Genomic DNA, 24,101 nt, shown 5'->3' on the forward strand with positions numbered 1-24,101 from the left:
TCACCACATATGAACATTAATTTATGACTTATTGACGAGTAATTTTCTTCCATCCAGTCATTAAATTTTTCTATGCTGGCTCCAGGTGCTCTATAAATACAGCTTATTACAACATTTTTCTTTTTTTCCAAAAGTAATTCAACCGTCACGCATTCCAGAAGTTTCTCCACCACCCTAGACATTTTCTCCACTTTTTTGTTTTTCAGTTTACATATTAATGAGTGTGTGAGGATGAGCATGTCTTTACTGGAATCAATATTAGCATTGTTCGGCATAGCACATCATGTCAGTATTACATATAGAGTAGTATAACACAAAAAAGAACATTCTGAAAGGAAGCACGAATGAGACATGAAAATACCGCCTTTGATTACAAACAGAGTGAACATGCAACAGCACATTGTTAGGAAACGTTCTACCAATAAGCTTGATAACTGGTATGCTGCATATTGAATACAGGCCATCTGTTTCTGATCATTAAATTTACATTTCCTTGAATCAGGACACTGTACATATTTGTCTTTTGTTGTTGAAACACTCCAAACTTAATCTAGGGTAGAGACAGCAAAGACTTCAAAGATGTTTTCGGTCATTTTTCCTCTGGATCTGAATTAAACATTTCAACTCTTCAATAATTCTTTAATGAAAGCTTCAAGCAAAGCTTGTATTCTGAATGCATGAGGACCTTCCTAGACTTCAAACCTGGCAGCCAAAAATTAAACACATCTGAATTCATTTGCTTTAATAATGTTTGCATTCTGTACTGATACAGTGATCATTCTTCCAACTGTGGCCATTGTCAATAAATCAGACTTGCTTGAGAAATAGAAGATTTTAAAATATTTTATGCTTTGCCAAAATGTGAGTAGTATGAACTCTAATAGAGATCCTGTTATTTACACAAGGTTTAAACTGTTCTGAGTTTGGAAATGTTGTTAAGGCAAAATGTTATGGGATGACATTCAGTTCATAGGCTGCAGTTGTAAATCATATTTTGTGAACCTATAAAAAATGTAATGACTAAATAAAGATTTGCGAGCACACAAACTCTTCAGATGCACAGAAAAGGTTTGGCACTAGACTCATTATGAGACTGTACAAATAAAATATGTGCACAAACTATCTCAATGAGGTTACACAAAAAAACCCTGCAAAAATAATGTTTTAATATTTGAGGTCTGAAAGGTCTGAAAGCAGAAATGTTCCAACATTGTGTCAGAAAATCAAAGTCTGTTTATACTGTATGTTTTCAGGAATACTACTGCATATGTGGAAAAAGTTGTATTAACACTGGGTCTGAAGACTGCAAGTTTGAAGTTGAGAAACATCTGGGGTGTGGAGTAATGAAGTAGTGAGTTTATCAAAGCTCAAAGCCCAAGGCTACACTGGCTGCTACTGGCATAACACACCCTAATCTCTGACCTGTCAGTGGTCAAACTGGGTTGTGGGTAATGTACATACCAGGATTTTACAAGGAAGAAGAATGCATAGTATAAAAAAGCAACACATTTGGTTCTGCTACATCAATTTTTATCATTCAATCCTTTTTATTGTGATACACTAAATTTCTAACCCTACCACATTATACCGCCAATTTCAAATAATTACATTATTTAAAATTATGTGTCTGTTTGTAAGTCTTACCTGTTTTGGGGTTGATAGAGAAGAAATTTTGCGGGTTGCCAGCAGTGATGCGATAACTCAGACGACTGGGTGCGGCAGTCAGGTCTGGGTCCTGCGCCTGGATACGGATGACTGACACATCCTTTGGAGAGTTTTCCATAATGACTGGGTGGTAGATGGGGTCTGAGGTGAGGGGAGCATTGTCATTGACATCTTCTACCTGAGAGGGAAGGAGGAGAGAAGAGAAGAGGAAGAGAATGAAAAATAAAGTGGAACGAAGGAGAGAAAGGACAGGAAAAAAGTGTTTGTATTCATTTTAACATTCTAAGGTTAAACTAAATGTATGCACATACAAACACCAGTTTTACATGGGGCCAGTGCACTTTCTCCTCTTGTAGCAAACTTGACAAGCAGATTTCAGTTAATCGACAACTCATGAAATGCAGCATTGACTGGGGTGGGGTTGATTTATCAATCATAAAATGTTAATTTATTTACCAGAAAATGTCATACAGTAGATGTCACACTTTAAATGCACTGAAAATTAATTTCCCCTCTTCCAGCATAAATCTAGAATATTTATGACGTGGTGTTGAGTGAGTGCTTGCTGGAAGGCACAGGGAGCCATGAAGGTTCAGCCAGTGAAGGAGGAGCACCTGTGCCTGATTAATCTCCCTGTTTTTGTCTTTCATGAAGAGGCTGAGAGTAAAGCACCAGATCCCACCAACACATCTGATTATCCCAAATAGGTTTATTTATTTTTTTTAGACAAACCACTGTTAAATAAACTATTCTCCAGTGGTAGCAGTGATGTGTATATTTGAATGTCTAGCCAATGGATCACTTAGTACCAAATAAAACAGAAGCAGAAGCACATCATTCCCTGACATTAAGCAAGAAATACTCCACCCAAACTATTTTCAAATATCAAACAATCACCCTGTGTAGACTTGAATAAAAGCTTTAAAAGGGGCAAGTAATCTGGTAGACTGGGAACAAGTATACCATAATGAATGGGCTAAAATGACACTTGAATGGATACAAACACTGCTCAGAGGGTACCCAAAAAGATCGGAGGAGGTTAGGGAGGACAGACAATCTATTAGACATTTCATAAATTATGATTATTTTACTATAACCACCTTTTTTTGTTACTTTTGTTGGTAAAAAAAACATTTGCACTAGCGGAATGTGTGTTAAATATTACATTGGTGAAAAAAAAAATCTGTTTTCATCTTTTTGCCATTTAAAAAAAAGGGGAAGCAAACGAGCTCTCTGCTAAATAATTTGTGACAAATTCCACATTGAACTGTCTTTAGTTTACATAGTTACAAAAAAACTAACAAGTAATAAACAAGATGTTTTTTTGTGACTGATTAAGGTTCACAGTTTCTTTTTCAGAAACAGAAAGTGAAGGAAACGGTCCAGGTTTATTCTTATGCTATGTCATTCCAGGTTTATGCTTATCTCTTCCATATAAGCCCTTTTCTGCATGCAAAGCATAATGTGAATGGTGGCCTACTATTGGTACCTGGATGAAGACTTCAATAGAAGCTGATAGGGGTGTAACCCCTCTGTCTATGGCATAGACTGTAAGCCAATAGGAGTCTTTGGTCTCACAGTCCAGGATACCAGCAGTGTAAATCACACCTGTTAAGGAAGAGAGAGAGAGATTACTGCAGCTGTTACCCGGCCTTGAAAGTACATATTTATTTGAAGTGTGTGTCTGTGTGTGAGGGCAGTCCAGGTGTCAATGCTGGAATACACATCTAAATGATATCATGGAGAAACTCTTTGGATACAGAGTTTCCAGAGAAAGAAACAAGTTTAGAGTAAACTTTGTGTCCTGGCTTCTGGGACACTCATGGGCATTAGTGACACTGCTGTGGTCACCTTCGCTGTTTCCGCTTCTCTGTCACAACTAACCAAACTGCTTCTGCTGTTATTTGCTTAGTGCTAAATGTACCCTGAACTGCCCTACACCATAAAGACACAAGCTCCTAGACACTCACACACACACTGACTGGTGTGTGTTTACTGGCCTTAAGGAAAATGAGTGGCTGACAGCTTTGGTGACCTTTCGAGGGACAGAGTTCACCCACAATAGATGACACATGGGTGCTACTTTTCAATTCATTCAAGCAGGAGTAAACACTAAAAAAAACATGATGTACCCTCATTCGTGAGTTCACACTCTAGGTTTTAGGGTTCATTCATGTCTAGCACAGTGGTGCAAGTGTTAGGTTTCAGGCAGGGAAGGACCTAAAATGCAGACGCGTTCTAGTGTTTATTCAGTTCAATATAAAAGAAGAAGAACAAAGAGGGCAAACAGGTGCTCAACCTGACAGGACTTCACAGTACTGGTACAAAACTAATTTCTAAACAGAAATGAACACAAGTTAAAAATACATTGACTGAACTTCAGAGCATATTTAAAAGCCGGCCATTTCCAGAAACATGAATCTGTTACTTAAAACTAACATTATTGTGCCTTTGCAAAGTATTATGATGTGTTAGTATTAAATCAGTATTAAAAGCTTTGTCATACCAAATGAACTAACCCTATATGTGCTTTCATTTCAAGCACATTGTTGTCATGGCAAAGCAATGGATATGTCATAAACAGGCAAAGTACTAATGTAAGTAAAGCAAGTACAGATCAGTGTCTGGGTATTTTTACTCTGTTCCATTTAACAAATAAGAGAATTAAGGTAGATGCCCCTGGATTTTATTAAAAAAACTCTCCTTAGTCACATAGTGCAAAAACAAGACCTAACTGAGGATTCATTTGACTAACAATGTTCCTGACGCCACCGTAGCAGACACTACGACAGTTCAGCCCAGACTCTATATTCTCAGTGCCACCCTTGCCTAACCTTGGCTCCTTTATTAAAAACAGTTTTGCTGGATAGCATTTAAACAATCATAAAAGCATGATGTTCAGGCAGGGAAGCTTGAGCACAACTTCCAGGTCAGTAATACCTTCGTGAAGACAAAGATTGATCTTTTCGCATATATATAGTATTAAGTTGTTTGTGCTGTTGGAGAAATTAACCTGATTTGCTCTCAGTAAATGTGTGCTGTTTCTTAACTTGGCTTTTCACTCAGCAACAAACCCCACACACCCAGGTGGCAATCAAACAAGCATACAAATCAGTGACTAGCAGTGTGACTGTGTGGCCTTTTTTGTATACTTGAGTCTGCCTTGTTGCAGTTAGCTCAGCTGCATGGCAAACGTGTTACAGTACCTTATCACCAGAAAGTGTGTGTATATGTCAGATTATGACTAAGCAGCTGCCCTGGAAACACACAGTGCATAATAAAAGTGTTTTCTGAAACACATCCTTGCGCTGTTGTCCTTGACCATGTCCTTTTCAAACCACATCTCATCTCTGTCTGATTGCTCGACAGAGAAAGACGAGGAAAACAGAGCTGGCTGTTTCAAAAGCTCTTTGAACTTCGAGACCGACAGGCACTATTCAGTGAATTCAATATAAATCTGACTTGACAGCATCCATTCTCACCATAAATAACACACTTCAAAGAGTGAACAAAAAATGGAAGGGTCATGGCACATTTTCTAATCCAGTTCACAGTACACTTGGGTTTACATCTATCTGCCATGTCTATTCAGCTTCTCCATTCTTAAAAAACTGGTTTTCTGATTTCATTATTTAATTAATGCCACCCAATCAACTAATCAGTTCCGAGATGATGAAAATATATTGTGTATTTTTCTGCATCTTGAAACATAAACGTATCTTGAAACTAGCTCTGTGTGCCAGAAAAGGTGACATGAAAAATATAGCCTATTAATTTTTAACAAATGCAGAATGGATTACTTTTTAAGAGTGTGTTTGCCTGTAACTTAAAGAATGCTTTATCCTGACCGTGACAAATCCTGGAGCTTGCAAACCCACTAATAGAGGAGCAGTGGCTCCTGACAGCTGCCCAATGAGAAATTGCAGAGCTTGCTTTCCCCCTAACCAATGACAAGAATACCAATTTTTGTTCAAACTGCAGGAGTGGTTAAGCCAGAGAAGATCCTAATTCTTTTCAGAGAAATAGCCCCTATACTTTCCACCCACATAGGAGTGAGTCATCTTAAACACCTAAATGTCAAATGTGGGAACAGGGGGCATTCATAAATGGCAGGTATGACAGACAGCGGGGGTTATCTTGGACGACACATGATGCATCATAGAGTCAATTTACAAACTATAGGGATGGGAATGCATAAGTAAAAATGGGTTAAACAAAATGCATTTCTTTGTCCCTTTTACTCTTTCTCAATGTCTGTCTTATTTTCTTTTCACATACTTAGTTTTGGGCACTATGAGCCACAAGTTGAGAAACTGTCAGATCAGAGCCACTCAACATGGCAGCTAAATGCATAGTGGGGGGGACAGAGTGGTGCTAGTCTGTCCATGCCTGACAACACTGCCTTGTATGCTGCAAGATAAAACGAAACACCTGATGAGAAAAAGCATGGCATGTTCTTACAGTATCTGTTCACACCAAAACAGCTCTGATTTGATACTTTTCATGTGTTTTCAATATTAGAAAATAATTAAATAAAATTTTTAAAAGTCATGACTTAAAAGCAAACTTCCCAAAAGAATTTTTTTTAAAGAGCTTGTGAAGAAGAAAGCAGTATTTTCTTCTGACACTTTTTATGGCCTCCAGACTCCCCTGCATCCTCATCTTTCTTCTCTTCGCTTCACTTCCACACCCGCCTCACCCTCGCTTTCTGCTCTAACAAGCACTCTGATTTCCCCTGGAAAACCTACACTCAATAAACTTTCTCTCTGGCTGTGGTGCTCTTTGGTGGAGTTATAATACAAAGGTGAATAACAGCCTCGATTTCTATTACAAGAGACTGTAGGGATCTGTCTATGTACTGTACACTACTTGTCTATGAGTAAGTATATACAGCAGGTAGTAATGCATACATAGCTTATATGAAGAGACAGGGATACAGAGTGAGGGAGACATTCTCTCTATCTGTCAATCTGTTTTTCTCTCACTTTCACTCTCAGCTATGTCAATACTAATTACCCTAGTTAAAGTTCAATAAAAACCTCCAGTGCAAATCATGTACAGTAGGAACCTGTGTGACAAGGGAGGCCAGAATAGTAATACTGTCATTTGTTCCCTAAAAATAAGGGTTATAAAAAACTCAAAATTAACCAGATAAAATTGACCAATGTTGCTTATGTTTTAGCTGCTAACTGATTTGATTTGATTTAATCTTTCAAGCATGTAAAAACAGTTGATATGTCAATACTTCATAATTTTACACATATCCAATAAATGCTAATCCAATATCAATTTACTTGTACCTAGTACATGTTTGAATGGAGTAGGAAGAAGTCAGACTTATCCAGTCCTACCCCATGACATCATCTTACCATCATTGGTTTGCAAGCAGTATCTCTACATAAATAATTCTCTTCTACACCACACAAGTAATATACTAAAGAATTATTACAGAGTGTTAACATTCATACATAATTACATTCTTAAATAATTCTCTTCTACACCACACAAGTAATATACTAAAAAATTATTACAGAGTATTAACATTCTTACACCACACCCACAATGTTCCATCTGGTTAATCATTAAGCCTGTTCTTGCATATATCTTGATTGACACATACCTTTATATTTATGTTTAAACTCGTCAATTCTATTACTATTTTTTATGTCTGCACTTTATGTCTCCCCCAATTTTCAATTGAAGTTCATTATCTAGTCTACGATTCCCAAATACCATAAATTTAGTTTTATCCAAATTCAGAGATAGAATATTACTGTCACACCATTTCTTTATCTTCTCAAGTTCCTGTGAAACCCGTCCAGAGAGTTGCTGTAGGTTTTCACCCGATGCCCATATGGTAGTGTCATCAGCAAACAAAACCACTTTCACTAAATCAGAAACCTTGCATATATTGTTAATGTATAATATAAATAATTTAAGTCCCAAAACAGAACCCTGAGGCACTCCACATACAATATCCAGCTCACTCGATTGGTATTCACCCAACTTCACAAATTGACGCCTCTGTGTCAAATAACTTCTAATACATTACAGAACCATTCCTCTGATCCCATATACCTGCTGCAAGAGAATACCAATTTTATTAGCTGCTATTTGCTTACTATTGCCTTAATTATAGAACTATTACAAAATTTTAAGTCACACATTTTAAATATTAGTATTTATATAACAGCTAATAACATGTAGATATGTTTTTTTAACTGAACTGTACACATTTGAAGTAGAGATGGGTTTTTTAATCATTAGTCAGGTAGTTGTGATTCAACATCTAATAACTTATCATCACATGTTCCTTCTATAGAACTGCTACATGATTAGACACTGACTGGTAAAATTCAAGGACTAATTAAAAAGATAGTTTTTGTTTATGCAACAATATGTTTTCAAATAATAATGACTGACAATATTGACAGTTAGGAAACTAGGTTTTAATAGTTAAAATTTAAGTATGTATGGTATTGATTGCAATTAAAAAACTTATAATTATTATTGGAAATAGGAAACTGTTCTATCATTTTAAAAAGCAAATTGTGATATAAGTATCAGGAGTAAAAAAATCTTTAAAACATGTTCTCTAGTAACTAATTAATAAAATTAGTTACTAGAAAAGTGGTAATTAAATTAGTGAGAAATGAGTGGGGAAAACATAAATACTCCCAAATTATCCATCTAAACTGTATGTACTTATATTTATAAGTATTTTTATTTTCATAATGCACATTCTTTTCTTTTCTTTTTTCCGTTCAGCCCTATCTTGTTTACTTGTCTACTCATTCATTGCCTTATGGAAGAACATGTACATAAACATTGAGAGCCACAGTACCAGAGTCAAATTCTTCATGTGTCCAACACACCTGGCCAATAAAACTGATTCTGATAACTTATTACATTGCTGTAATGTAGTTTATCTTGCTATATTTCATCAGAGACTGTCAGCAAAGACAACACTGACTTTTTAACAAGCAGTTCCTTTTAAACAGTTAAATGGTGACTTGTACTTTAAGTCTCCATAATTTGCAGAGTTCTCACAATTGCTTGCTTATACTAAATACATCACCTGTCAGTGATAACACTTAGTATCAGTGGTAATATGAAGTACTACTCACTATGGAGGCATCAGCAATATAATATAGGAAACAGAGACTAAGTGAGTGACTGATTTTGAAGCTTGAAGGTTGGATGTTTCAGCACCACGGACAGAGACACCCACAGAGGTTTCTGGTTTAAATGCTTCAGCACCACGGACAGAGACACCCACAGAGGTTTCTGGGTTAAATGCTTCAGCACCACGGACAGAGACACCCACAGAGGTTTCTGGGTTAAATGCTTCAGCACCACGGACAGAGACACCCACAGAGGTTTCTGGGTTAAATGCTTCAGCACCACGGACAGAGACACCCACAGAGGTTTCTGGGTTAAATGCTTCAATGCTTCAGCCAGCACCACGGACAGAGACACCCACAGAGGTTTCTGGGTTAAATGCTTCAGCACCACGGACAGAGACACCCACAGAGGTTTCTGGGTTAAATGCTTCAGCACCACGGACAGAGACACCCAGAGAGGTTTCTGGTTTAAATGCTTCAGCACCACGGACAGAGACACAGAATGGAAATGAGTCTTGATGGGAAAGCAGGATCACTCAGCCACACCCACCTCTGCGCCAATGGTAATTTCAAATATGCAGACTTTACTACCTTGGTATTTGCAGAGATGTCAATGGGAGTGACAATCATTCTGTAAATGAGCCAATATGAACTACTGATATGAACTGATCCTATGAAGTGACCTACTTTTATCTTGGCTATTTTATCAGCGGGTAAGTTAGTCACAGCATCTTGTTTTGATCAACATGTCATCAACTACAGTTTGACACTGTAGGACAACTGAAGAAAACTGCGTGCTTTTTGGAGTCAAAGCTCCTTAAATAAGTCACAGGGATTTCACTATACTTGGAAAGGATGAGAATGCTGTACAAGAGAGCCTTGGCCAATGTTATCCACACAGCACTGGATCAGTTTTACTGAGCAGCCTGAGGCCGTGCCAGTGCAGCTGCCATACTGCTCTCATTACATTAAAGATCACTCAGTACACAGCTCCCACGTGATACCCCATCAACACATTCATTCTGACTGTACTTCACATTTACTTCACCGCTCTCCTTCTATTACACACATACACGTTCAACCAAGCAACATGCAACTGGTGATGCTTCTGTGAGAGTAATCACTAATGGAGAAGAAATAGTAAAATTTCCTATAAGATGCAATGATTAGCAACACATTAAGATGTTAATATTCCAAGCATGGCAGTGTGAGTTAGTGGATTTCCACTTTACATAAACAGGCTTCAAAATTGATCTTGTGTCACACCTGTGTCTTCGTCAATGGTGAAAGTGCCCAATCCGCTGCCTCCCCTGACAGAGTACCTCAGTACACCATCACGTCCCTTGTCATCGTCCTTAGCATTGACTGTCAGGACACTTGTGCCTGCACGAGAATTCTCCTTCACTGAGCCTCTCACAGCAAAGTCGGTAAAGTAGGGGGCATACAAATTCTCACTGACATCCAACACCTGAAAAAAATGTAATGGTTAATTTTAATTTTGACAGACAAACTGAGTGAAGATACTATGTGTAGTTTCATAAAGTATGAATGTAGGAACGGGATATTTAAACAAATATTCCAATATTGCTTTTACGTAACTGGAACGGGATATTTAAACCAATATTCCAATATTGCTTTTACGTAACTGCATTATGGCTAACAACAATTTATGTCCACCGACAATGAGTTCCTTTAAGTAATTATTTAGTTAAATTAAGTGTTTACTTGTGCTTACTAATATACTCTAAACAATACTTTCAACACATGTGAAACAAATATAAATGAATTGTGAGGCATATTGCAGCTTGACCTTAAAAGGTCTTTACATTTATTTATTTCAGGTTGATCTGGGAGTTTTAGTACACCATGATCTAAATGCTATACATAGGCATTGCTATTGTGAGACTAAATAGGGAAGCATTAAAGACAAAATGCAAATATTAGCATAGCGTATCAACAATTTAAAGCTTGAAATTAACCAACAAAACTTTCAATGTTAATGCCTAACAGATTAAACTGATCATTTGAATTTGTATTGTTATGTAAACGTGTGTGTGTGTGTGTGTTACCCACTTCCACCTCCACAAATGTCTGACTTTTAAGACTAGGTATGCCCCTGTCCTTAGCAAGTACTGTCAAGTTGAAAAACTGTTGTTTCTCAAAGTCCAGCTCCTTTCTGATCCTCAACACTCCACTCACAGTGTCGACCTGTACAAAATATTACAATACCATACATTATGAATTGTCAGTAAAAAGAGGATCAGCATGTGGAACAATATAAACAATAGGATTAGTAACAGCATGTACCTCAAAAGTGCCATTGAAGTCATTCATCAAGGAATATTGGACCTGTCCCCCAGGGCCAATGTCTGGATCCTGAGCCTGCACCCAGGTAATCACAGCACCTGGAGGAAGGTCCTCTAGCACTTGAGCACTATAGCTGCTAGGGACGAAAGCTGGGGAGCAATCATTGACATCCTCTATTATTATACTTAGAGTAGTCACTGATGACCTTCGAGTGCCTCTTTCAGCCTTGTCTCTCACTTCAATTTTCAATGTGAACACTGGGAGTATTTCTCTGTCCAAGTAGCTCGCAACAAAAACACTTCCAGTTTCACTGTCAATACCAAACTGAGGGACACTGGTCAGCATTGTGTAGGAAAGCTGTCCATTTTGACCCATGTCTCTGTCAAATGCAGTGATGATAATAACGTCCACACCAATGGCTGAGTTTTCTGAAACAAGAGCGGAGAAGCTGTCCTGATAAAACTCAGGGTCATTGTCATTTGCATCCTCAATAATCACAGTGAGTAGTCTCCAACTGGACATCTGAGGAATGCCCAGATCGTAGATGGTGATATTAAGGAAGTATCGATCCAATTGCTCACGGTCAAGTGGCTGCAATACTGTTATCAACCCAGTTTCTATGTTGATATTGAAGCAGTTTCCTTTATTTCCATCAGCTATGGAAAAAAGAACATGGCCATTGAAGCCTGTGTCGTCATCTCGTGCTCGCACCTGAAATACACTGGCACCAACAGCGAGGTCTTCTCGTACTAGAATATTGGTAGGCAAGGCCTCAAACTGTGGAACCTGTTTGTTCATAGAAAAGAGGTCTGCATATCTCTCATTTGGTCTTGGTCTAGTCATGGCAGACACTTTTGAGATCATGTTTTCTGCCAACAGCTGGGCTACCCTGGTCTCTCTGCAGTTGAACCCACTGGGTGGCATCCTACCTCTCAACACAGATACATTAACAAATGTAGGATCAGAAAACATCTCTCCATCTGTTGCAACTACTTTCAGGTTGAATATGTCCATTTTTAAATTATCCACTGCTAATGAGCTTTTCAATGACAAAGCTCCAGAGTCTGGATTTAAGTTAAAATAATCTAACTCATTCCCAGACAGTATGTTATACTTCACCATTCCTAGGTCATCCATGTCTACAGCTGACAAGGTGACAATTGTCTGGTTGATGGGGAAATCTTGGCTTATCATGCCCCTGCAAGAAATCTTCTCAAACAGAGGCCGATTGTCATTGATATTTATCAGATGAATTGTGACATTGACCTCACTTTCCCTTCTGTAGGGTGAACCCCAGTCAGAGGCCCGCACCGCGAAAGTATAAACATCATCTGATGACTCAAAGTCTAAGTCTCTTGTGATCCTCACCTGTCCTGTGTCCTGATCTATGGTAAATGGAAGAGACTGCTCACCGCTGATTGTATGGGTTACACACCCATTCTCTCCTTTATCATAATCCACAGCAGATACTACAAGAACAACAGTGCCTACAGACAGACTCTCATTGATTGCAATATCAAATAATGGCTTGTTGAACACTGGAGAATTGTCATTGGCATCCTCTATGGTGATCTGGACCACTGCTCGCTGCTGACTGATAATATCAACTACCTCTATCTCCATGAAATCCTGTGACAGTTTTGTTAGCTGCCTTGTGGTCATAATAACACCAGTAAAAGGGTTTATATCAAAGTACATTGGATCTACAAGGCTGCTGAAGCTGTAAATGACATTCAAAGGAGCTGGGGAGATTTTCACCACCTCTACTATAGTGCCTGGGGGGGCTATTTCACTCAGCTTGACTATATAAATATCTTTCTCAAAGTTTGCTAACACTGGGTCTGGCTTTGTAACCAACAATTGCACAACTTGGATATTAGAAAGCCTAGGAGGTATACCCCTGTCTTTAGCCTGGAAGGTTAAATTGCATCCATAAGGGAATGCATCCCAGTTGACCAGTTCAGATGTTTTAACCAAATACTCATTCCCAACTAGTGATTGATCAATCACAAACTGTTTAAAAGGGTCACCCTCAATGATGGACACCCACTCTAAATCCCCAGACAGCCCCTCGTCTTTGTCCTCCACAGTCACTATGGCATATACTGGGTCCTTGTCTGCCTGTGATGGAATGACAGCAACTGCACTAAGAACAGGAGCAAATTCATTAACCCGCTCCACAGTAAGGACCAGCTTAGCAGTGCTGCTGATACCATTGTTCCCATAGAGTTTCATTGCTCTGTCGACCACCTGCACCTCCAGTTCAAATCGGTCTTGTTTGTCCATCCTGGGCTGACCTGTCAGGGTGATGACCCCGCTGGTTGGATGAACAGCAAAGAGTTCAACTCTGTTCCTGAAGAAGTAGTAGAACTCCCCATTGGAGCCCATGTCAGCATCTGTGGCTGTTACACTTCCTATGCTGGCACCTAGAGGGGCACTCTCAGAAACAACGAATGAATAGGAGGTTGGCGAGAAGAGAGGTCGGAGATCGTTGGTATCCAAGACCTTGATATTAACTGTGGCTAAGGCCTCCAGGCCTCCTTTGGCACACGCCTTAACTATCAGTGTGTAATGATCCTGTACTTCCCGATTAAGTATGGCACCACTGCCTCCATTAGTGCGTACACGAAGGAAACAAAAATCTCCCATTACAAACTCCTCAGCCTGAAAAATCCCCTCACTGTTTCCAAACTCAATGGAATATTTTATGTCTAAAAACTGAGATGACCCAAGAATGATGCCCATTTTGACATTACTTCTAATATAGGTTCTTGCAGCAGAGTTCTCAAAGATGGAAGCATTATAGGCAGGCTGAGTGAAGAGCAGCAGACCTTGTCCCACCCTAGGTTCTGACAGGAACTGGACATGGGCTGAGGGGAAGCAAAGGAGGAGGAGGGAGAAAATAAAATGAAAAAGAAGAGAGAATCTCAGTAGAGGAACCATATTTCACCACCGATAACTGTTCATCACTGTTCCATCACCCAGTCACCCTATATATGGAAAGAATGACAAAGAAACAACAGAAACTAGATTCAGTTGGTGAGTTGTTAGAGATGAGCATTCTCCATGCAAAAAAATTTGATAAACTATGAGGTAAAAGTTACAACGACGCTTCAGGGGCACAGCTTATTGCAACAACGATACAGTTTGCATTCAAACACTGAGCAATGCCCTGAAATGGCTCAGAAGCAAAGAATGATACGTCTTTAAACAAATCACATGAAAGCACAGCCTCAATAAAACAACATCACAGAATAAAATAATACAGATCAGTAACACTCTTTATATATGAGAGACTGCCAAAAAGACTGGGGTTTTTATACTTTAACCAGCAAATACAAGGGATGTGATATTTAAAAAGCACAGAGACACTATGATTTGAGAAACATAATTGTGCAATCAAAAATATTTTTAGAAATTTGTTGCACAAACACCTTTTGAAACTGTTTCAAAAAGTTACCATCAGGTTAAGTCAAAGTCATAATCAAAGTTTAAACCAATTTAGAGAAAGAAAAAAGTGAAAATGGGAGAAAAAAGCATTTTCTTCTTCTTTATTGTTAAGGGCTGCTGTGGACTATATAAAATGTTGTATGCATCGTCTTGTCTACAATAACCTAACCTTTTCTTATTTATGATGCAACTTCAGCTAATGATAAAATAATGAAACATGATAACTAATGATAAACAGTTTGACCCGACTTATATTGTAGCCTATAGATCAGAATTCAACGACTCAAATCAATACCCAGAGACAGACTGTCCCGGGAAATATTGGGTTGCATTTAGCCTATCGTTCATGCAGATCCAGTGAAGCTCGTCTTTTCCCCGTGCAAAATCCACGATTTATTAGGCTTAGTCTGTAGTCTGTGAATTGACTATATTGTATTGCCTATAGTCGTGACACACAGCGCAGCATATCCTACCTTTCAACGAAACAGCTGTAATCAGTGAAAGTAAATCCTTTCCCATCCTGTCGCCGGCAGTAGACTAATTACAAAAACAAGAAACGCAAAACGCGCCAGAAGTCGGTGGGGATGCGCAAAACGGAAAATTAATGTGCACATATCCCGTTAGGCAGTTGTCTACCAGGCTGCAGCCATCCTCGTAAAACTAGACAGCTATTGCTCCAATTTCATGCACTTGACTACTGTAATCCCGAGCGCAGTGGGGTATTCCGGCTTTATCTATAGTTGACACAGAACTGATGTTAAGAGTTAGGCGTGCGTTTGCTGGGTGGTTAAAGTCTAAACTAGTAAAGAACATGTCGCTTAACGCAAGTTTAGAATCGGTCAGCATCAGTTGTCGCCTGTGTGGGACTATGGTGCGCTCAGGATCGAAGTGGCGGTTTGGGCAAGCGCCGATCTTTGCCGAGTGTAGCCGACAACATCCGGAAGTGTCACGAACTGTGCCGCAGCTTCATCGGTGAAAGGTAGCTATAGCGACTCTGTCTCTCCTAGAAGCCCTTCAGTGGTTAGTTACAAATCTGGTCACCAGTTAAACTTCTTTTTACTCGTCACCATGTCTGTTTTGTGTTATAACAAGGGATGTGGTCAGAGATTTGATCCAGAAAATAACCCAGACGGTGAGTAGTATTTAGTTTACTATCGCGGTGTTCAGTAGTCTGATAGCAAGCTGCATTCTGTTCGTCTAGAAATTTCTGCACCGAGCAGGCCTTTTGGGCACATGTAAGGTTAGCTAGCTAACCTTAACTAACCTGATGCTATCTGGCTGGACCTAACACAGTGGCAGCTTTATTCATTAATGCAGCTGATAACTTAGATAGCTAACGCCGATAACACGTGGGCTTGTGGTGGCTTAACGATGTTGTTAGCATTTTAAGCCCCTGTGATTAGCTTAGCAGGTTAGAGGCTAACGTTAGACTTTACTGAGCCATCGTCACGGACAGGGCACACCTTAGGCGGTTTAAAGTTTCAGGAAAACGTCATTCTGCGTTTTTATTAAACGTTGACTTTATACAGCACATGTCATAATAAACCTAGCTATGTTGTCACGAGTGTTAGCTCGAAAAGAACGAAATCACTTTCAAAAACTCAAGATAGCGAAAACAAGTTCATCAAGCTACAAACCTGTTGATGACATAATCTATTCAAATTGTATATTTTTCAGCAGCTTTTGGAGCTATTTAAAAGTCACTGCTTCCAAATGAGTTGCCAAGTTAGTTTAAGTGTCACAAAATATAGTTAATAGCATAAATTCTGCAAAACTAAAACTGAATGTGTGGTAACTTTAGCCTGTCTCTCAAAGCTCTTGAGTCAGATTACAGGATAAAGTCACGTATTATTGAAGAGGCTTGTTGAACTAGTACTGTAGTGAAGGGTAGGTTTGCTGTTAATGTGGTGCTAAATAATCACCACAGAGGTTTAAACCATTTTATGTAGGTATAGTAGGGCAATTACAAAATTCATATTTATGAAACATCTGCCTCTCAGCACAGTACAAAGCTACAAAATTAGGAACTTAAAATAATAGAAACCCATATGAAATGTGAAGGAGCAAGATGTATTCATCAGCCAGTCTTTTTTCTTACTATAGGGATGAAGCAGGCTGAAAATTTAATAGCAAGATTATTGTGACAAAAATGATCATGGTTATCAGTATTATAACACTATTGTTAAAATTTGCTGAAAATGTTCCAAATGTACTGAACTGCAATAATTAATATGTGGTATTATATTGAAAACCACAAATAACTTTAGCAGCGTTATGCACTTTTTGTAGATCAGGACAAGGGAGCAGTAGCATTACTGGGTTTGACTGCTGCATTCCTACTCAGTAAACAAGGGAATAGCAAATTTATAACTATTATTATTTAAATCACAAACACCGAAATTTTTACCATGGTTCACCAAGAAACCAGAAACCGTTTCATCCCTATTTCTAATTACCAGAAGGGCCTGTAGCTGAGGAAAGCTCAAGTATATTTTGAATCCACGTTGTTCGCTACCAGCAGTTATCATTGAACTATGAACATGAGAGCAGCCTCTTCAGTAACCTGGGACTTCACTTAGAAATCAGGACACCTGACAAATGTAGTCATGATATGTTTACATTATCTATTCCATCCAAAAACAGTAATACATTCCTTGATTTAATGTAACCAAATATGTCACAAGGCAAGATGCAATTTAACCACTAGTCATGAATGAAACATCTATATGTCCTCCAGATAAACAGAAGAGGCTAATGTTACAGGGTTGGCACAAAGTTGATGACATACACCATCCTGGTTATATGTGTGAAATACAGAATTTGTCCTCTTTCATTTAGCTGATAACATATACAAATTAAATCAATCACTCACTGTTCTCTTTATGAAAAAGTGTGTGCACTTCCAGAAATGCAGTACCCACAACTACTAGGAGATTCTCTTACATGGGGTTGTATAAAGATGAGGTCACTGGCATGATAACGTGCTTCTTGAACTTGATTCACAGGTTTTCAATGGTATTTAAGTCTGGAGACCACAGTATCAGACCACATAATCTTGCTCCTTAGCATATTCCAAGCGTGCTGCCTTGTGTCTAGAAGTAAGCAATGGCTTCCTGCGTGCTTTTCTCCCCAACAGTCCAGACTTGTGCAGACTACACTTGACTGTAGAGATGTAGACCTTTATTCCAGTTGTGTCTAAGGGCTTTTTCAGGTCCCCTGCTGCTTGTTTTGGATTCTTACGTAGCTCTCTAGCAAGCTTCCTAGTGCCTCTTTCAGTTACAGTATCACTGAAAACCTGTGGATCTATTTGAAGAGGGCTGTACATAGCAGACAACCAAGCAATCTGGTTATTATTTTACTATAACTTTCTTTTTAAACCCTTCCTCATCATTTCTGTTACTTCTGTTGATGAAGGAACATTTGTACTAGCTGAATGTGCATTAAATATTATGTTGAGGAACAAAAATAGTTTTGATATTTTTGCCATTTCAAAGTAATATGAAGCCACTGATCTAAATATAATTGAACTTTCAAGATAGTAATATTGTCTGCAGCTCCCATGCCAAACCCTCAGTCAGTCCTTTACCTCCTTTCATCAGAAATGGCCCCCTCTGTCTTCAGGTAATGTAACATTGTGTATTGCCAGGTGCTCAGTGCATGAGTCAAGTCTCATTTGCATTTTAATAAGATGCCTCTTTTCATAACAGTAGAGTATATTATCATTACCTGTTGGGGTGGGTATCTAATACGGATATCTAAGGCATTAGCGCAGAAGAGGCGCCGGCCATACTGTAAGGAAAATGTTTGATTTATGGTGTCACCCAGCAAAATGTCTTTATTCATACCACAGTGATTTGTCTTCTAGGGCAGTAAAAAAAAAGGACATTTAAAAATCATGCATTCAGGGCATATCTCAAACGATAATTTGTCAAACTTTCTGAGGGTATCCAAAGTGTAATATACCCATTTCTTTAAACATGCATTAATATAAAAATTCCATGTACAGTATAATGATTTTATGTCAATTTCTAATATGATTTTTGGGGTGGGGGTGGGGTGTATGTTGTTCTATGGATGAAAGGAGAGTTGAATAAATATGTATACATCTATTGGCCATTCTAAAAAATTATATATACACACACATATATAGTACACTGCAAAAGGACAAATGCTAATCATTTGGTTCATTTTATGTACAAGGTAATTAACTAAATAGTCCTAGAGACAGAGAGCATTTAGGCGACAGCCACACAGGGTTTCTTTATGAAACTAAAATTCATTAAAAGTTAGCCAGAAAAGCTATAACACCATAAAGCCATAAACAGTTGAGCTTGTGTCTCATTCAATGCTGGCACAGTGGGAACTTTCCCAATATCTCCACATATTTTCCTTTTGAATTAATTGGAAGTTGTTTTGCTTTCACAGATGGCTGCACCTATCATCCAGGAGTCCCAGTATTCCATGATGCATTGAAGGTAAGAGGCTTGATCGTGCATAGATAGCTTGTGTCCTGTTATCTGGTCAAAGTTAATGTTTCTGCAACTTCCTTCAGGGGTGGTCCTGCTGCAAGAGAAGAACGACTGACTTTTCAGACTTCCTCAGCATTGTTGTAGGTTTTGGTCTCTGTTTTAATCCATACTTTTTATCCTCCATGACCCTGTTGTCTGTTCCTTTTATTGGCATTGACTGCCACCTTTGCTGTGGTTATATTATTTGGGAGTCTTTTAACACAGTGACTTTCTCCTCACAGGGCTGTACAAAAGGTCCCCATAATAAAGAGAAACCGCCTGAGCCAGTAAAACCAGACGTGACATCATCAGGAGAAAAGAAAGAGGCAGATGACCAAAAACCAAAGTTTAACGAGTACATCATCTCTGCACCGAAGCCTCAGGAGGCTATATGCAGACCGAGGTTGTATAGTCGGCTTCAAATATTTTTACGTTTTTATCAGTACTACAGGAACACCCCAAGGTTTTGTTATTTGGGCAGTGTGCCCCCCAGTTAAAGCAGAAATATTTTTGAAGATAAAAAGGTTTAGCCTATAATAGAAACATTTAATTATGTTAAAATGTATTCTTTAAATTGTAGTTAAAGAAAATAAACAGGCCAAGAAGACCGAGCTTTAGAGTTGTTTCATGACTACTATGTTTATTAATGCTACAGTGCTGATGAGCCGATGGTGAGATTGCAGCAAAAGGTCTCTGCCTCTCTGAAGCAGGCTCTGGAGAAGCTGAAGCTGGCTGAAAATGCAACAGAGGATAAAGGTGTGAGAGCAGAACTTTATCACCCCCATGTCTTTGTCCTCTTTACTCTTCCATGTTCCTTTTTTAGTCCCCTTAGTCATAGAATACCTTCCACTTATTGTTATAGTACACAGGAAGGTCATGTTGACAGTGGAAGTTAATGGATGGCCACTGGGAATTTGACCTCACCTGTGTCATTCATCTCAGTAAACACTGACAGGCACAGGACAGCACATCATAACGGTGTATTTTTTTAGATGCTCTTTAAAGTATGTATGGCAGTTGTTTGTCTCTCTGTTTTTCCAGAGGAAGATAGTGATGAGATCAAGATTGGAACGTCCTGCAAAAATGGAGGGTGTACTAAAGTATGTGAATGTCTCTCAAATATGTAATAGTATTTAATAATAATATGTATCATGTCCTTTTTAGGCTTTGTAATTCACATTTGATTTGAAAGATTCTTTAAAAACATGAATCACAAACAAATCAAAATGATCCAAGTTGATCCTGATAAAGAACTGATAACATCCCAAGAGAGCTCACCACTCAGGGTAAATGGAAATAGATGAAGCAGCACCCCAAGATTGGAACATAAATTGTGAGGAAAATTTGAAATGACAGGTTTCTAGAAGCTTGCAATGCTTCTTTAATGATTTACATAATTGTACTTTAACTGATTTGATTGAAGGCCATGAGAGATTCTCTCAAGGGCTGCCTGCTTTTAGTTGATTAATCAGTTGGCAGACTATACATTTTTTACTTGGATTTTTTTCTTTATTAGAGAAAAATGTATCCCTTATTGTACTTTCTCCTCTATTATTACAGTAATATTAAAGAAAATGCATTGTTCAAAATATGCTTAATAATCATCTGCAAAGCGATGGCAACACAGGAGAAATAATTAGTTGTGAGTTAAAATAACTAATTATGAATCCTATGACTATTAGCTAGGAATTTCATTAGTTGTAGATAACCCAAGTGCATGCATGTGCAGTTTAACTTTACATGTATTTTTGATAATAAAACAATCTGTTTCCGTCTACTGAACCACACTTTTGTTGTCCTCTTCAGAGTTTTGAAGGCCCTGCAAGTGATTCTGATGTGTGCTTATACCACTCTGGCTGTCCAATCTTTCATGAGGGGTTAGTATAAATAGTCTTTTTTTACCTTTATTATAAGGAAATCTTTGAATTCAAGCTTAAACGCTTAACGCTTCCATCTCTGCATTGCACTGTATTGGCATATTCTGGGATGTATGGTGAAAGAGTGGTTAGCGCTGTCGCCTCCCAGCAAAATAGTTCCGGGTTCGAGCCTGGGGTGACCCAGAGCCTTTTTGCAGAGTTCTCTCTGTACCTTTGTGGGATCTCTACAGGTACTCCGGCTTCCTCCCACAGTCCAAAGACATGCAGCTTAGGTGTGTGCGGTTGTCTAAGTGTCAGCCCTATGATAGACTGGTGACCTGTCCAGGATGTACCCCACCTCTCGCCCAATGTCAGCTGAGATTGGCTCCAGCCCCCCCGTGACTCTTTTCGGGATAAGCGCTATAGATAATGGATGGATGAATGACAGATATTCTCTGGAAATTAAAAAAAAATAGTGTAGAGCAACACTAGTATCTTCCTGTTAGTTTTCCCTTTCATCATGTTTACTGTTTCTCTTGAGCGACAAATGATTGACTGTTCAAAATCCAGCGGGTGCACGTCTCTTTTCCATCTCCAGGATGAAATACTGGAGCTGCTGCAAGAGGAAAACTTCCGACTTTAACACCTTCCTCTCTCAAGAGGGCTGCACCAAGGGGACACATCTATGGAGGAAAAAAGATGCGGTAGGTGTACCCAATTGACACAAGTGATCATTTATGCGTGCAAGTCTGTATGAGAGAGCTTCAGCTGTGCCTCCATCTAGTGGTGTCTTGTAAGCACTTCCATATTGGAGACAATGAGACTGACTGGCAGAATTTTGAGTTTGTGTTTTAAATGATCTAAATTTGGCTTTATTAAATCTCCTTGCAGGGTAAGAAAGTGGTTCCATGTAGGTTTGACTGGCACCAGACCGGGACACAGGTCATCATCTCTATCTACGCCAAGAACACTGTCCCAGAGCTAAGCTACGTGGATGCAAACAGCACCACGGTAGTCTGTCACATTTCTGATCATATTTAAACTGCTTAGTTTTGGATTGTTTTTTTTTTTTAACTCACTGTCTCTCCTCCTTTAGCTCAACATCCATGTTATATTTGAGGGAGAAAAAGAATTTGAGCAGAACATTAGCTTGTGGGGAGTAAGTACATCACTTTCACTTATTTTCTTTTGCCAGTTTGATTTGAATTAACTAGGTTAATCTAAGAGCTGTTTTTCTGATTATTTGTTTAGCCCTATTATAGGATTTTATTTGGCAGAATGAGAATTTTCTGCAAATACCAGTGGCGGGCCGTCAGGGCCAGCAAGGCCTTCTCTGCTGGCCTAAACACTATTAGAAGCACTGACCTACATTTACAACTGAAATTCTAATATTTGTTCCATGAAATTGTATTAATTTATTCCCAACAGTCTGTTCTCTTCATTTCGTAGTATTTCTCTTGGCTGCACCGCTTCCAGTACGTGTATGTGAATGTTAGATTTTTTGTCCAATCAGATTTCAGCCTCTATGTGTTGCCATGTCAATCTAATCTGCCCAGGGCCTTCAGAATCAGAAGTGCTGGCCCATGTAACTTAAACTATATTAGCAATGGGACTGTTTCTTTAACCAATCAGATTTCAAATTCGCCTCACAGGGCCAGCTAGCTGGCCCACAATGATTAGTAAAAACAGTATTCAACCTCAATACGTGAAATACCTCTCTCTCTGTAATGCCACACTTTATTATATTGCGTTTTTGTATAGCATTGATGGTTTCTATAATTGTGACGTACAGTGGTGGTATTAAGAGGTGAATTAAGTCGGGTAAGTCTCCACTGAAGGCCCAGGTACCAAATGCACGGCCCGCCACTGGCAAATACAAAATATCTAAATACAGCTATACCTGGTTACATTATGATAGCAGTCCTGCAAACCTTTTTTCTGTAAGACATTTTTGCCACCAGTTTGTCAAGACATTCTCTTGTCACACTCCCTCCTGTCTTGTAGGTGATAGATGTGAGTAAAAGTATAGTAAACATGATGGCAGCCAAGATTGAGGTAGCCATGAAGAAGTCCGAAGCCATGTTATGGGCCCGACTGGACCTCCCTCCCCCTGTCACCCCGCCCAAGGAGAACGAGAAAACTGAAGAGTCTGATAGTGAGGATGAAGATGAATGATAAGTACTAAAAATAAAACCATAGTATCTATTTTTAGCTGAATCTAAGGCTACACAGTCCATTCATTACCTCTTTAAAGAGTTGTCTCTTTTTCTGTCAAGGACTTTTGGCCTCCTCAACATTTGCAGAATGCTTAGTAGTTTTTGAGGTGACTTCTTCAGTTCCTTTTCTTATGTAGGATGCTATGGTAAAAAGTATTTTTTACAACGTTTTTCACTCACGTCCTGGTTGATAATAGGGATGAACACCAACTTTTATTAGCCTTTTACTCAAGTGACACCATGACACACGTGTCAATTGCACTGAATAAGATAGGTGTGACAGTACTTAATTTCACACCCTTTCATGTGACTGCTCACATCAAGTCATTGTGATGGGCTGCAGTTGTGACCACTTCAACAGCCTCTGGTAAAACATTAGTCCACCTTTGCATTTCCATTTGTTTGTGTTCTACTTCACATGTTAGAGGTGTTATTCGTACTGTTTATATATAATTTTGTCATTCCATGCTTTAGTTTTATGAATTGTACAAATTATTGAGTTGTTTCATCCACCAGTGTCACATCAGAACGAATACTGTCTTCATAGGTGTACACTCAGCGGCCACATTATTAGGTACACCTGTACAATTGTATGCACTTAAGTGCAACATTTCCACCTTAACATCTGTGTTTATGAAGCTTAATGTTTCAGTTTGACCAGTTGAAACTCACAAATGTATAAATTCAGTTGTGTTTATTATTGAGGTCATAGTTAAAGGTGTTGCTGTACTGGACTACATTATTTTCAGATGTGTTTATATTTTTGTCCTCTCCAGTTATATGAATTGTACAGGTAAGGCAAGGCATTGCTATTTATAAAGCACATTTCATACACAGAGGCAAGTATAAACAGTAACAGCATTAAAACCAGATTAAAATCATTTAAGACAAAGTGAAGATAAAACATTAAAATGAAAATAAGAACAAAAAGGTCTGAAACATTATGTGTACCTAATAAAGTGGCCGGCGATTGTA

At 38.7% G+C, this 24,101-nt stretch overlaps 2 protein-coding genes across 2 annotated transcripts in view; one reads left to right on the forward strand and one right to left on the reverse strand.

The window, feature by feature from the left end:
* Window positions 1-15,520, reverse strand: part of fat3b (FAT atypical cadherin 3b) — a 55,643-nt gene extending 40,123 nt beyond the window's left edge. Inside the window, 6 exon segments of the mRNA XM_020598450.1 lie at window positions 1,645-1,843; window positions 3,155-3,273; window positions 10,056-10,257; window positions 10,863-10,997; window positions 11,097-14,086; window positions 15,020-15,520. Coding sequence (XP_020454106.1) covers window positions 1,645-1,843; window positions 3,155-3,273; window positions 10,056-10,257; window positions 10,863-10,997; window positions 11,097-14,039 — 3,598 coding nt within the window. The 5' untranslated portion in view covers window positions 14,040-14,086; window positions 15,020-15,520.
* An 11-nt stretch (window positions 15,521-15,531) lies between these two features.
* Window positions 15,532-24,013, forward strand: chordc1b (cysteine and histidine-rich domain (CHORD) containing 1b). Its single transcript, XM_020598451.1, has 11 exons — window positions 15,532-15,678; window positions 18,972-19,021; window positions 19,099-19,155; window positions 19,297-19,457; window positions 19,710-19,810; window positions 20,096-20,154; window positions 20,861-20,931; window positions 21,509-21,614; window positions 21,802-21,921; window positions 22,007-22,069; window positions 22,915-24,013. Exons 1-11 carry the CDS (start codon window positions 15,615-15,617, stop codon window positions 23,083-23,085), a joined length of 1,023 nt encoding a protein of 340 aa, XP_020454107.1. The 5' UTR covers window positions 15,532-15,614; the 3' UTR covers window positions 23,086-24,013.
* The last annotated feature ends 88 nt before the right edge of the window (window positions 24,014-24,101 follow it).

Source organism: Monopterus albus, unplaced genomic scaffold (genome assembly GCF_001952655.1).
Source record: "Monopterus albus unplaced genomic scaffold, M_albus_1.0 scaffold38.1, whole genome shotgun sequence".
Classification (NCBI taxonomy): domain Eukaryota; kingdom Metazoa; phylum Chordata; class Actinopteri; order Synbranchiformes; family Synbranchidae; genus Monopterus; species Monopterus albus.